The sequence below is a fragment of the Haemaphysalis longicornis genome, unplaced genomic scaffold, assembly GCF_048455015.1.
Source record: "Haemaphysalis longicornis isolate Haplotype H1 unplaced genomic scaffold, Haemaphysalis longicornis Haplotype H1 scaffold_4, whole genome shotgun sequence".
Lineage (NCBI taxonomy): Eukaryota > Metazoa > Arthropoda > Arachnida > Ixodida > Ixodidae > Haemaphysalis > Haemaphysalis longicornis.
In genome coordinates, this window is record NW_027526361.1 from 28,803,215 (window position 1) to 28,815,287 (window position 12,073).

Here is a 12,073-nt window from a genome sequence, read left to right on the forward strand (position 1 = left end):
GCTTCACACACACCAGTGAGGGAGGATTTTAGAGAAAATAATAGTAGCATTTGTTTTTGTTTTTTTTTTCTTTTGGCTAAAGTCAAAACATAGCTGTACCTGTATTGCTTATTAAAAAATGTAAAGTAGTGGCGTCCTAAGCTACCCAGTGAAACATGACTCCCGTGTAAAATCCAGAATAGTGGCACAAGCTGGAAACCAAGGTACGGCTAGTCCAGGCTGGCCTCGAAAACGACATAACTGGTCATACCAGCTAGTGGCATGCCTAGCACTTCTTTTTCGTGATCAGAGACACTGCAACTAACCAAAAATACTCCCTGTATTCAAAACATGGGGGAGAACTGCCCCATGCCGTTTTATTTTTCTTTTGTCTGCAGCCTTGCAAATTCTGTATGAACCTTTTCTTTTAATTGTAGCATTTTGTTACATGACGCGTCGGTGTTTGTATAGTTCTGGCCACTCAATTTCCCTTGTTTATAGCTATGTTCAGAAGCTGCGTACAAGTTAAAGGTATTCAAAAGTATTTGATGAGTTTTTTGTATTCACATTTAATTCCCAATAAAAAAATTGACATGTTGCACACCTCTGCTCATTTGTCTAATGCATTGCTAGGCATGATGTTGAGATGAAAGGGGAAGCTTTCTCAATGTGTTTGTTGCTTGATTCTCCCTCTAGGTTAGCCTAATTCACACAACCATTAATTCCATCAGCCCAGCTGCAGCTCCCTATACATGGTGGTGGTGGTGTCTGAAAGAGGTTCGTGCTTCAAAGCGGGAGAAGCCCTCAGTCCTTTGTGACCGGTCCACCAACTGTCGCTGGTCCTCAGGGTCCGAAGTACACAGCACGACCTCCCACTGCTCGAGGGCGGGGGTGGAAATAATGGGGGCTGCTGGTGGTTTGACAAGCCCACGTGGTGTGGTACAGTGTTTGGTGCTTGCTGCAGTGTGGGCATGTTTGTGGATATATTGTGGGATGTATGATGTGCAGGAAGCTAAGGTGGGGGGGTATGTGTTTGTCTGTAGTTGCTGCCAGGCTACAGCCTCCTCTCAGGTGAGCTTCTGGTGCGGTGGTGGGTAGGCACATCTGGCAAGGTGGTAGAGCCTATTCAGCAGCAGTACCAAGCTCCCTATACATAAACTTTGCCCATTTGATAAAACAAGTAAGCATTGAATGTGAAGGCATTATGGCCTCACCTGGCAATACGTAAGCAGAATTACCGTAAAATTCCAAACAAGTGCCCCTATCCGTGCAAGGGCTCCCCCTCCTAAATCCACTGCAAATTTCAAATTTCCGCCCCTCTCCTACGTTCCGCACCCCGAGGTCCACAGCGCCCAGGGAACACTGGTGCGCCCCAGTTAGTCTAGAATCCAATTCAACCCAATCCTGGTTAGCAGCCCGATCTCTATGTGCCATTTCTTGGTTTTTCTTTTGGCTGTGTCCGTTGACCGTGCATTCGTTTCATGTGCATGTCGACTGTGCAACGGGCCGTGCACATGAATTCTTTACAACTTTTTTAGGGGTGCCACAGGAGTCGTTTGATGGTATTGAGAGCATCGACTAACATACTTTGGCAACATATTAGGTTCACGAGCATTCCGTTGTTTTCTTGGCGGGGGAATCTTTGTCACGGCCATCTTGAATTTTGGTGCCGTTCCGGGATTGCGCCCCCTCCCCACTTTGCCGGTGATGTCGACTTGCCTACAGGGGACACTTGCTCGGGGTTGTACGGTAAATTATGCGCCCCGAAAAATTTTGTATTTTATTTTATTCAGTATCACATACACGCAGTCACCTCCACGCCATTACTTCCCCAAAAGCAGCATTCTCAGTGGCTGGAGGGCACCTGTTCTCACGTGCCGTCGCGTGTTCTCCCTACACGCTGTGCTCTGCGAGGCTTTTCGGTACCATCCCCTGTGGTCGGTCAACAATGCTGGATGTCTCAGGTGACAAACTGCGGAAGGCTTTCGCCTTGAAATGCTGGACCAGTGTTTCATGGTAGAGGCACTGAACCGCTGTGAGCCGTGTCAGAAGGAAGAAAAGCCCCAAATTTGTACTTACTCGAGGTACCGACGACACCTGGCTCCTGCGATGGCTTCTGGCACACGTATCGGCAGTGTCAGGAACAAAGTGCATAACAATGTTCAGAAATAAGCTCTGTGTTTGTGTTTCTTGCATTGAGCTACATTTTTAATTGTAACCATAATATCCCAATACAATCAGACGTACACCATATTTTACTACACTTCTTGAGGCATCACTGTTTTAAAAATTAGTCTCCACATAGGGCTGGAGTGTCGCAAGGGAAATGGAGGTTTGCAAATACAGTAATCCCTCGTTATAATGAAATCGCTTTATTCGAAATTTCTTCCGGTCCCAACCCAAACACATGCATTTCAGGCTGCACTACTCGAAGCGCACGAAGAGCTTGACCCGGTTAGAGCGAAGTGGTGAGCGAAGGCCAGCGGCGAGTCGGCTGTCACCACGGTGGGTCAACGCGAGCTGGTGTTTCCCCAGCGATTTTAGAGAAACGGTTGAAATGCGTGGTAGGGTCACTGAATTTTGTTGCTACAGATTGGTCGCGAACGTTGACACTAACCGTAGAATTATCGGTGCCGTCGAAAGCAGGGCACCGAAAAACTTTTGCAAACTTCACGGCTGCACACCTCAGGAAAAAAACTGCCCAGTGGTGTAAAGCCCCTAGTGGAAAAACTGATCAGTTTTCATGATTGCGCTCTGTTCCCACAATGAGCTGTTAATCGTTTTTTGAGCTCAACAAACACAACCTCATACGCTAGCCACGGCATTTGCGGCGCTTTCCAGCGTGAAGCTCTCGTAGCATTCCTTGATGCCTACACACCCCCTATAAAAGGGGCCACTGCCTTCGCCTTATTCGCTCTCCTGTCTGCGAGGTGATCGGACGCGTCGCTGCTCTCGCTCGCCTTCTTGACAACTCCTTGCCGCTTTGCTGCCACTTTCGACGTCGCTGCTCCTCCAAAGCGTTGCCCGTGGCGTTCAATCAGGCGAGCCACGTGATGAGCCAACTATGGTGCAGACGTGGGAGTACCTACACCTGCTGCGAAATAATGTTGAATGCATGGGCGGCAACCACAGCCTCAAAAATTGCTTGGTCAAATTGGAGGGGTTGCTCGCGCCCGGCAAGAACTTGGAAACAGCCAAAGCTCACGGCCTTTTTGCACCTGAATAAAGTTTTGCTTCACTGAATACATTTGTTTTGATTCCTCGCAGTTGTAGCTCAGTTAAAGCTTAACCGAGTTAGCTTTTCTCGAGTGGTCGTTTATATCGAAATAACGCTTATAGCGAAATTTTTTGCCATCCCGTTGACTTCTTTATAACAAGGGATTAGTGTAGTTGCCTCTCACCTACTGAGAATCAGACATACCATCTTAGAGCCTAAGTCTTGAAGTGGCCAAAAGACCAAAAAAGTGGTTTCCCTTCTACTTTTATGTAATATGTTGTTGTGTTTAGAATTTATCTAACACAACACAACATTGAACTGACAGCAGCTCACAAGTGAGCTTTGCGGACGCTCCAACTCCTGAAAGAGCATGCAGCACGAGAAAGCTAGGTTTCCTTTGTTTCTTCTGTGTTAGAAATAAAGACTGTGTTAATGATTTCCATTGCAATCCATAACTGGTTGTCCTCCATAGAAGATGGCAATTTGAATTGAACTATAACTGGACTGCTGCAGTTCAATATCCTAAATATAACAGCAGTGCGAGAATCCTTGAAAATTTGTTCGCATACATTGCGTTTCACTTAACCGATTGGCTTGTTCTTAATTCACTCTAAGGGCAACAAACAAGGTAGGCCTGATAGTGATAAGCTCGCGTGGCCAAATGACAAATCCACCAAACCTGCCAACTATAGATATTTGGTAGACCAAAAAAATGGCCTAGAGCAACAATTTGTGGTGTGACAAATCGTGAAAGCGAATTGTTCGAACTTTTCAAAAAAGCTTGAGATTGAAGATGTGAAACTGCACTTGCAAATGGATGAAAAGTTTAGCCAACTTAGAATGCACCATTGCTGTGCTCGTTGCGTGCAATACTTCCTCCGCCATTACGCAAAAAGTTGGGGCAGGATTTAGAATGAGGAACGAGCTTGAGCCTTCATTGTCAGTTCCCTAACAAAGAAAGCACATTTTGACTGAAGAACAATTGAGAAAGCTGTAAGAAGTCGTCCTCCACAGGAAAATTGAAGGGAAAGAAAGAGTTCCTCCTTTTATGTATTTCAAACCAAAGAAAGGATCCTTTGTCACTGTACAAATGCAGAGAATAAAATTTGGCTCATTATGGCAGATGTGCTCGAGAAAAACAAATGGGTGAAACAATTGCCAACCACACAATGTTTCTTGACGGCAACTAGCAAGCTCGCATCAGTTTTAGATCTTCCAACCTCTGCTTTTCAAACTCATTGGCAAAAAGGAAAATAAAAGATTTGCGGAAGGAACTGTGCAGGCCAACTTAATATTACATGGCAATTTTGTAACGTTGGAAGTTCTTTAATGAACGATGTGTTGGCCTTGTGATTTCAGCAGCACCAATTGGTCTTACTCGGCAATAAGCAACCTTCCAAGGCAAACAAAGTGATGGGCTGGCTTTGCTTGAAAAAGGCAGAAATTGGGCCTCTGAACAACTTCATGCGGGAACTGCATGTTCCTTTTGGCGAAATGCACACACTGGCAATATCCAGTACTTTTTTACCTCGGGAACAGCATCATCATCATCAGCCTGTCTACTCCCACTGCAGGGCAAAGGCCTCTCCCATGGATCTCCAATTATCCCAGCTTTGCCTTCATATTACATGCCCTGCCCAGGCCCATTTCTCTTTAATTTCTACCGATATGTCCTTAACACACGTTTGTTTGCTGACCTACTCTGCTCTCTTCTTGTCCCTTAAAGTTACACCTGTCATCTTCATTCCATTGCTCGCCGAGTCGTCCAGAACTTAAGTTGAACCCTTTTAGTTAACCTCCAAGTAAACGATCATAAACACCACCAATGCTGAATTAACTGGTGTGACCGATAACTGCTTATAGCGGACTCTTAAGCCTTCACGTGTGGTGACCACTTTGTCCAAAGCTACTAGAGAAGTACAAAAATGGCAAGGTTCTTGTGAAATGTTCGTGATAGCAGCGTGAACTGCCAGCGAAATAGAGTTCATATAGAAGAAAATGCAGGGCTGGAATTTCGTTTAGAACATAGCTTACGTGCGGCCCCAGGTGAATTAAACACTTGAAGAGCAGAGGATAAACCATGCTTCTTTTATGCAGTGCCCCTTTTTGTCTGCACATGAACACTTATGTTTCTTCTGTGAACATCGAATAGTGAAATGCAAAACTGCACAAGAAAATTGCTCGCTCAACATTCAAGCCTGTTGCATCAAAGTACCTTGCTCAGACCAAGTGCCAGCCACACTGGAAACGTCCTATGCCTTCTCAGTTTTGAACTCCATGTGGCAAGTAAAGGGTTATTGTTTAGATAGTGCCAGTATGGGCCTAACCAGGAGCCAAAAGGCATGGCGTATGCCCCAGCAGTGCTGTTTCAGGAGACACTTAGGGAAGGGGCAAGTATGTGCCCCGGCACACCGCCATTTTTGGTGGGATGTGCCACTGGACTGTCCAAAGAGGCATGGCAACCTCATCTCGTCTTCACCACCCAACCCCATCCCCTAACCTTGAGCAGCGGGAGGCCGAACTGACCAGTTCAGCACAAAAGGACAGCAAGCCCTGGTGTGACGAGCTCTGTAAGCAACACCCTCCTACGCATTCAGCATTCTGGGAACGTGCAGCATCAGGGTTCGTACAGGCTTGAAAAGCAAAAATTCAAGGGTTTTCAAGGACCAGAAAACACATTTTCAAGGTCCCCATCTAACGTTTTATATGGGATTATTTATAACTTTTCCAACACAATGCAAAAGTTTTTTATTGCACAATACCTAAGCACATTAGTGCACATTTAGAAAGTTGCTAACGGGTTCGTAAATCTTCCCCAGCTTTATTTTTTATTTCATGGCTGGTATATATTTAGAGGTTTTTCTTTTTCCTTTGTGTTTGCTGAGGCTGTTTGATTTTAAAACTTCGTTAATGTTGCCTGCATCTCCTCCTTTGTCAGCAAGAGTATCAGCTAAAATTAAATCCGCAAGTGTTGCTGCAAGGCAGGATGAACCATGTACACGTCCACCATTTGCACGAAAAAGCAAACGCAGATGGAGCGTATGAGGCAAGCAAACATGCAATGAAAGGCCGTCCACAGACTAGATGGAACATGCAAGATAGAGAGCATAAGCTGCCTTTCACTGGATTGTATCGTGACATGGATTGGATTGACAAGTGTCTGCTCCCACCAAACGTGTAATTTCACGCAATATACTGAAACTTGATTGTTACGATGTTTCTTTACATGTGTTAGCACCTAAAATCCACGACAAACACTTTGAATTCTTGTGAAAAGACAGGGCCATTGATTCTCCCCGGAAAAATCAAGGGTTTTCAAGGACAATTTAAAAATTCCAGGACTTTCCAGGCCTTAAAATTGACACTTCTAAATTCAAGGGTTTTCAAGGACCTGTGCGAACCCTGGGGCACCAGTACTCATTTGTACTTGACCCCCTTCATAGTGTACAAATGTTGCAAAATCAGTCTGAAGCAGCTTGAGCACCTATGTGGGGGCAAGAGCAGTGTGTCAATGTCTTAGCTGCATCACCTTCCTAAATCACCAAATGTAAAGAAAGGCTATAGCAGTCTTCTACCGACAACTACAAACACACCTGGTCCTTACACCAGCCCTTGCCCGATACGTATGCCCTGAGGGGTACGAAACTGACATCTGCCGCCTACGTCAAGACCAGAGAGCTACACTGGCCGACATCTTGTGGCATGTGGCAATGCAACGCAGCAACGAGAACGCTTCCTCCAGAAATAGAAGACGCCATGTGCAGCCAAACCTAGGCACACAGCTCCAGGCAGTTAACACTATCACCGCAGCTACAACGGCCAGGAGGAGACCACTGGGAATGTCTGGGACCTGGATCGAGTCGTCCCTGGACCCCTCTACCGAAGACTAACCATCGCCCTGTATTGGCGCCTTAACAGGTTGCCTCCTCATCTACTTTAACATGGGTGTTCAATAAAGTTTCACTTAGCATGAACACCCCAAAGGATGCACAAGCACTCTTCACAGCATCTCTTTTGCAAGACAGCAGAAAAATTATGTTTGGGGAATAGATACAGGTGTTGCAGACACCAGCTCATTGTTCTTAATCTGAAGCTTCCAATTGGAGCTCTCAATTTCACAGTTGTTCACATATGAACATGCAATGGAATGTTAAACCCTGCATGAAACTAAGACAGGCTTAGAATTTTTACCATGCACAATAGCAACAGAGTTGGCCAAATTTGAAGTTTCTCCCCACCATTCGCAAATTATTCTGCAATATATCACTTGCACACACACCAGCTCTACCCAAGGGCATGGATAAAATGTAAAATACTACAACTCTTTCCCAACTGCCCATCCCGCACACCAGGACCTGTTTGCCGTAGGCACAAGTTCCCACTTGCGAATAAGTCGGCCACTGCAAATTAGCCGGTTGCAAGAAAGCCCAACTGAAACACCACCTTACACGAGCGCTTGCATCAGTTTCGGGCTAAGACTTACGTAGACAGCAGTAAAGAACTTATTTCCACTTATCAAATTAGGGCAAACAAGCCCAGGTGTTCCAGTGTGCAAACCTAGGCGAGACAAACTACACCTGCTGGTGGACTTGCCAGTTGTATAATAAATTCATGCATTCTATTAAAACCTTTACACCACCACCACCACAGCCAAGCCACTCACAAGAAGCTTACAATACCAGACTGAAAATTGGGAGACCTCAGCAACACACGTGCATACGGGTGGGTAGACTCTCACCTACCATGCCACCTTGCATTGCAACGATGAACCAGAGCTTTCACTTTAGACGGAGCTCAAAACTATGCCCAAGTCACTGCAATACGCAACCCATGTGCACATAAGCAAGCCGGCAGTCACTTCCCAGGCTGCAGAGTATTAAACAGGTCTCCCCATTTGAGACCCTTCAAGAAATCAGTTTAATCACCAGATTGATGCTTCACCCTCCTACACATCCAAAACCCTGCACTTCCTTCAAATTAATTTTCCCCTCATCCAACAGATTCCATTTTATGTACCCTGCCCACCACAACTGTGGAATGGCAGCATTGCAAGTGAACTAGGACACGAGGTCAACTGGAGGGCCAGCTTCATTTGGCACCCATACCAGGACCACCCCATGGTCCGTGGAACCTAACCACGTTGCACAGACACCTCTTAAAAGCTGCTTAGCCCAAACTATGCTCCAAATAAATTGCACACGACACAACCAGGTCAGCTTCAACATGAATTTATTGGCAACACTAGAGCATGACCAGTCGGGCAAGCATGTGGGCGAACCCATAATCTAGACACTTCCAGCAAAGGTTTGCCATTAGCTGGCGTAGCTCTGATGTGAACAAGTAACCTTGCTATACTTTTAACTGCAAGAACAGATGGCCAAAGGGTGCAACATGCTCTCGCAGTACAGGGGGTTCCAGCCCCTGTAGAAGCACCCGGACAATATTGTCCTGAAAAGCAAGAACAGCAACAGCACAATAAGAATTAGCCCTCCCAAAAAAGCACTTTTGCACTTCAAAGCTGTAAATCTCCCTCAAGTACTGCAGCCTATGCACACCATGAAAGGCATCAGTGCAGGAACTAGACAGCTAGCATACCATTTGCCACCTGCAAGGGACAGGTTAATGCTTGCAGTAAGACTGTTAAAGCCCACAACCCTCTATTCAAAATTATGCACGCACGAGAAAAGGACATACCTGCCAATCTTCTTGCCACCAGCCACAGCAAATGCTCTTGTAGCTTCAGGCCAGGCTTTCTTAGTCTGAGGGCAAACCAAGAAAGACTTAGCCAACAGGATTTAGCACCAGAACCAAGTGCATTACACCATGCTGTGGACCACGCACTACACTGCCGCCACCATTCACACACATGAAACGTTACCGTTCAGCACTGAAATTTAACCATTTCCGGTCCTACTGCCTTCGCACGAGGGGACCACCTAGCCAGATTGCTACGCGCAAACCACAGGCCACCATCACAGTACGTGGCACCCCCACCACGGGAGTACTGTCCGACCGGAAAGGGTTACACAACGCATGCAGCAAACCCACGAGGAGGAGATAAGAAACCTGTGCTTACCTACTCATCCTGCAGCTGCCTTGAGCTACGCTATCCACGCCTGTCTACCGAGCTAGACAGAAGCGAGCTCCGGTCCTTGCTGGGCCACCTCCGCCGGCAGCGTTGCCTAGCTCAGCCCTTAGCAGTAGGAAACTTAGGTCCCCCGCAATAAGAGACAAGAAGCAACAAGACTGCTCGCTAGGTGCTGTGTTTCCAACACTAGTCTTTATTGACCCAGACGAGAACACAAACACTACAGGAGACTGGCTAGACGGGGACCACAAGAAGACACGTGAGGGGAGAGACAATGGTGTATACACAAAGGCGCATATCATGATGAAGAGGACGTGACGTGCTGCGGCTGGCTCTTCCTCGGAGGACTGCCTGAGCTGCTGGGCACAGCTCCAGACCTGGGCTAGCTGGCCTAGCTAGCTTCGGACCAAGCTGCACTGCCTAGCCCTGGCTCTGCCCTCTCAAAGCTTCCCTGCCGCCCTGCGGGTTCGGAAACACAAGGTCACTCCGAGGGCCCACAACCCCCAGCACAGTGCATACTCACCCCCAGGTTAAAAAACACTCCGCACGGGGCGTCTATCTCCGGTAGCCGCCGCCCGCACTGCCATTGCCTGGAAGAATCACACAGCCTGCTGTAGCACGGGCCAAGCGGCGCCCACAACGTGTCCGCAGTCCTCGCAACTACTGCTCACCATAGGGGCCAGAGCCACGCTGGGAGTAGCCTCCTGGTCCACCACGCATGGGGCCGCCACCATAGCTGTTGCCGTAGCCAGAGCCAAAGTCTCCTCCGCCGCCGCCCCAGCCACCCTGGTTGAAGCCATCTCCGTAGCCTCCACCGCCGCCACCCTGGTTCCAGCCACCGCCACCGTAGCTGCTTCCACCTCCGTAGCCACCGCCGCCGGAGCCATAGCCGCCACCACCGTAGCCTCCGCCGCCATAGCTTCCACCCCCGTAGCCCCCTTCCCAGCCGTCACGGCCGCCGCGCCCGCCACGGAATGCCGGCCGCTTGTCTTTCTTGAGGTTCTCCATCTCCTGCTTGGACAGGGCCTTCTTCACCTCGGTGCGCTTGCCCTTGAGCATGTGGTGGCGCTTCACTGCAAGGCAAAGAAATAAGCATGTACCCATTAGAGCTGCCCATTCGGATGTGCAGTTTCTACTCGAGCTGCGCAGAGGAGGCTACTCACGGACGATCTTGTCCACTGGGTCGTAGTCGTCGTACTCGACAAAGGCGAAGCCACGCTTGCGTCCCGTGTCCTTCTCGGTGACCAAGTTGACGGAGAGGATGGTGCCGAACTGGGCAAAGTAGTCGCGGAGGTCAGACTCGTCCACGTCGTCCTTGAGACCGCCAACGAAAACTTTCTTGACGGTGGCTTGGGCCTCGGGCCTGCCAGCTTCCTCCCTGGGAACTGCCCGCTTGGGCTCCACCTCGCGGCCATCGACCTGCAAAAAAACCGCAAGCACCCGCTCTAAAAACCGCAACTCGGGCATCTACGCACATAACGGAAACGACGCGAATCTGACTACACGCCAATGGACGCTAAACGGACATTGCGCGGTTACACACCTTGTGAGGCCGTGCAGCCTGAGCGTCGTCAACCATGTGGGCCCGGCGGAAAGTGATGAAGCCGAACCCACGGCTTTTCTTTGTGCTCGGGTCGCGCATCACCACGCAGTCCACGACCTCGCCCCATTGCTCGAAATGGCCCTTCAGGCTCTCCTCAGTGGTCTTGTAGTCCAGCCCGCCGATGAACAGCTTGCGGAACTGCTCAGGCTCACTCTCGTTCTGGAAAATACCGATATCACAAGTGCGACGTGAGCAGGAAGCCCCGAGAAAAAAAAAAAAAAAAAAAGCCGGCGCACGCCTACATGGACGCCGATCACGTGGTTACCGACCGCGCACAAAGGAACCAAGCCGGCATGGCGTCACCTAATCGAACACCGAACTCCGTGAAACAAGCGCCAAGCCACGCGTCTATACGTGTAGGCCACGTAAATAAAATATCTGTTGAAAATATGAATGAGATTGCGGCAGCAAGGGCAACAGCAGTTGCAATCAAGAAACGACGGGGCGAAAATGAAAAAAAAATATCGGTAATGCCGGTCGGCAGTGCTAAGCCTACACGCGGACAATTGAAGTCGACTTCACAACCGTAAAACAACTAACACAGCAACAGCTTTCATTACTGGTAAATTATTCCACGGGTGTAAACATTCCTCGCTTTAGCAAGTACAGTACTCGTTATCATCCTATCAACATTTAAAGAGCCGCAAATTGACGCGGCGCCATTTTGGAACAAGGCAGCTCGCGAGGGTTAGCAACCATTGTGCTTCCCAAACTTCTTGGCAAAGACCGAATAAAAGCATATAACAAGCGGAAATCTAACACACTTCTGTAGAACGTTACGTAGCTTTCTTAGCCACTAGCACAACACATCTGCCAAAAATACCTTAGCCGGCAAGGCGGCAAACATGCCGGTAGGAGGAGAGCATGAGGCCGCGCAAACTGCGACGTAGCAGTTCCACGGCATTTATAGCAAAATAATAGCAGGAATTGCTTCCCAGTTTCAGCTTCAAGCCAGAATTCGTCCCAATCAACAAGCGCACTTAAGAATACTCACATCTTGGGCACCCATTTCTTCACGAGAAAATCGAAGAACGCAGAGCACAGATTCTTGCGGCCGCACGCTACCGGCGACAGCACGGAATGCCACGAACGCACAACTGGCAAGGGGTCGCCCGCTAGCTCATTATGTATCTTACGTCATCAACTCAAATTATAAAAGAAAATCTTGTGAAACTTTTACTGAAAT

The 12,073-nt window shown here is 48.3% G+C and overlaps 1 protein-coding gene across 3 annotated transcripts; it reads right to left on the reverse strand.

The window, feature by feature from the left end:
- Positions 1-8,408: 8,408 nt before the first annotated feature.
- Positions 8,409-12,032, reverse strand: LOC144178417 (heterogeneous nuclear ribonucleoprotein A1, A2/B1 homolog). Of its 3 annotated transcripts, XR_013324009.1 has the most exons (7): positions 11,882-12,032; positions 10,828-11,046; positions 10,448-10,703; positions 9,956-10,357; positions 9,808-9,874; positions 8,891-8,955; positions 8,409-8,644 (listed from the first exon to the last, which is right to left on the reverse strand). XR_013324009.1 is itself a non-coding variant. In XM_077706257.1 (6 exons), exons 1-5 carry the CDS (start codon positions 11,894-11,896, stop codon positions 9,840-9,842), a joined length of 927 nt encoding a protein of 308 aa, XP_077562383.1. In that variant the 5' UTR covers positions 11,897-12,032; the 3' UTR covers positions 8,409-8,955; positions 9,808-9,839. The 3 variants fall into 3 exon arrangements, 2 of the variants coding, with proteins under 2 accessions (XP_077562383.1, XP_077562382.1); XM_077706257.1 differs by having other exon boundaries at positions 8,409-8,955; XM_077706256.1 differs by lacking the exons at positions 8,409-8,644; positions 8,891-8,955 and adding an exon at positions 9,455-9,743 and having other exon boundaries at positions 11,882-12,031.
- Between the last annotated feature and the right edge of the window lie 41 nt (positions 12,033-12,073).

Coding starts and splice junctions, on each gene's coding strand:
- LOC144178417 (XM_077706257.1), bottom strand. Junction 10,358..10,447: donor CCCAGTGGACAAGATCGTCC/GTGAGTAGCCTC, acceptor TTTGCCTTGCAG/TGAAGCGCCACCACATGCTC. Junction 9,875..9,955: donor GCGTGGCTCTGGCCCCTATG/GTGAGCAGTAGT, acceptor TGATTCTTCCAG/GCAATGGCAGTGCGGGCGGC.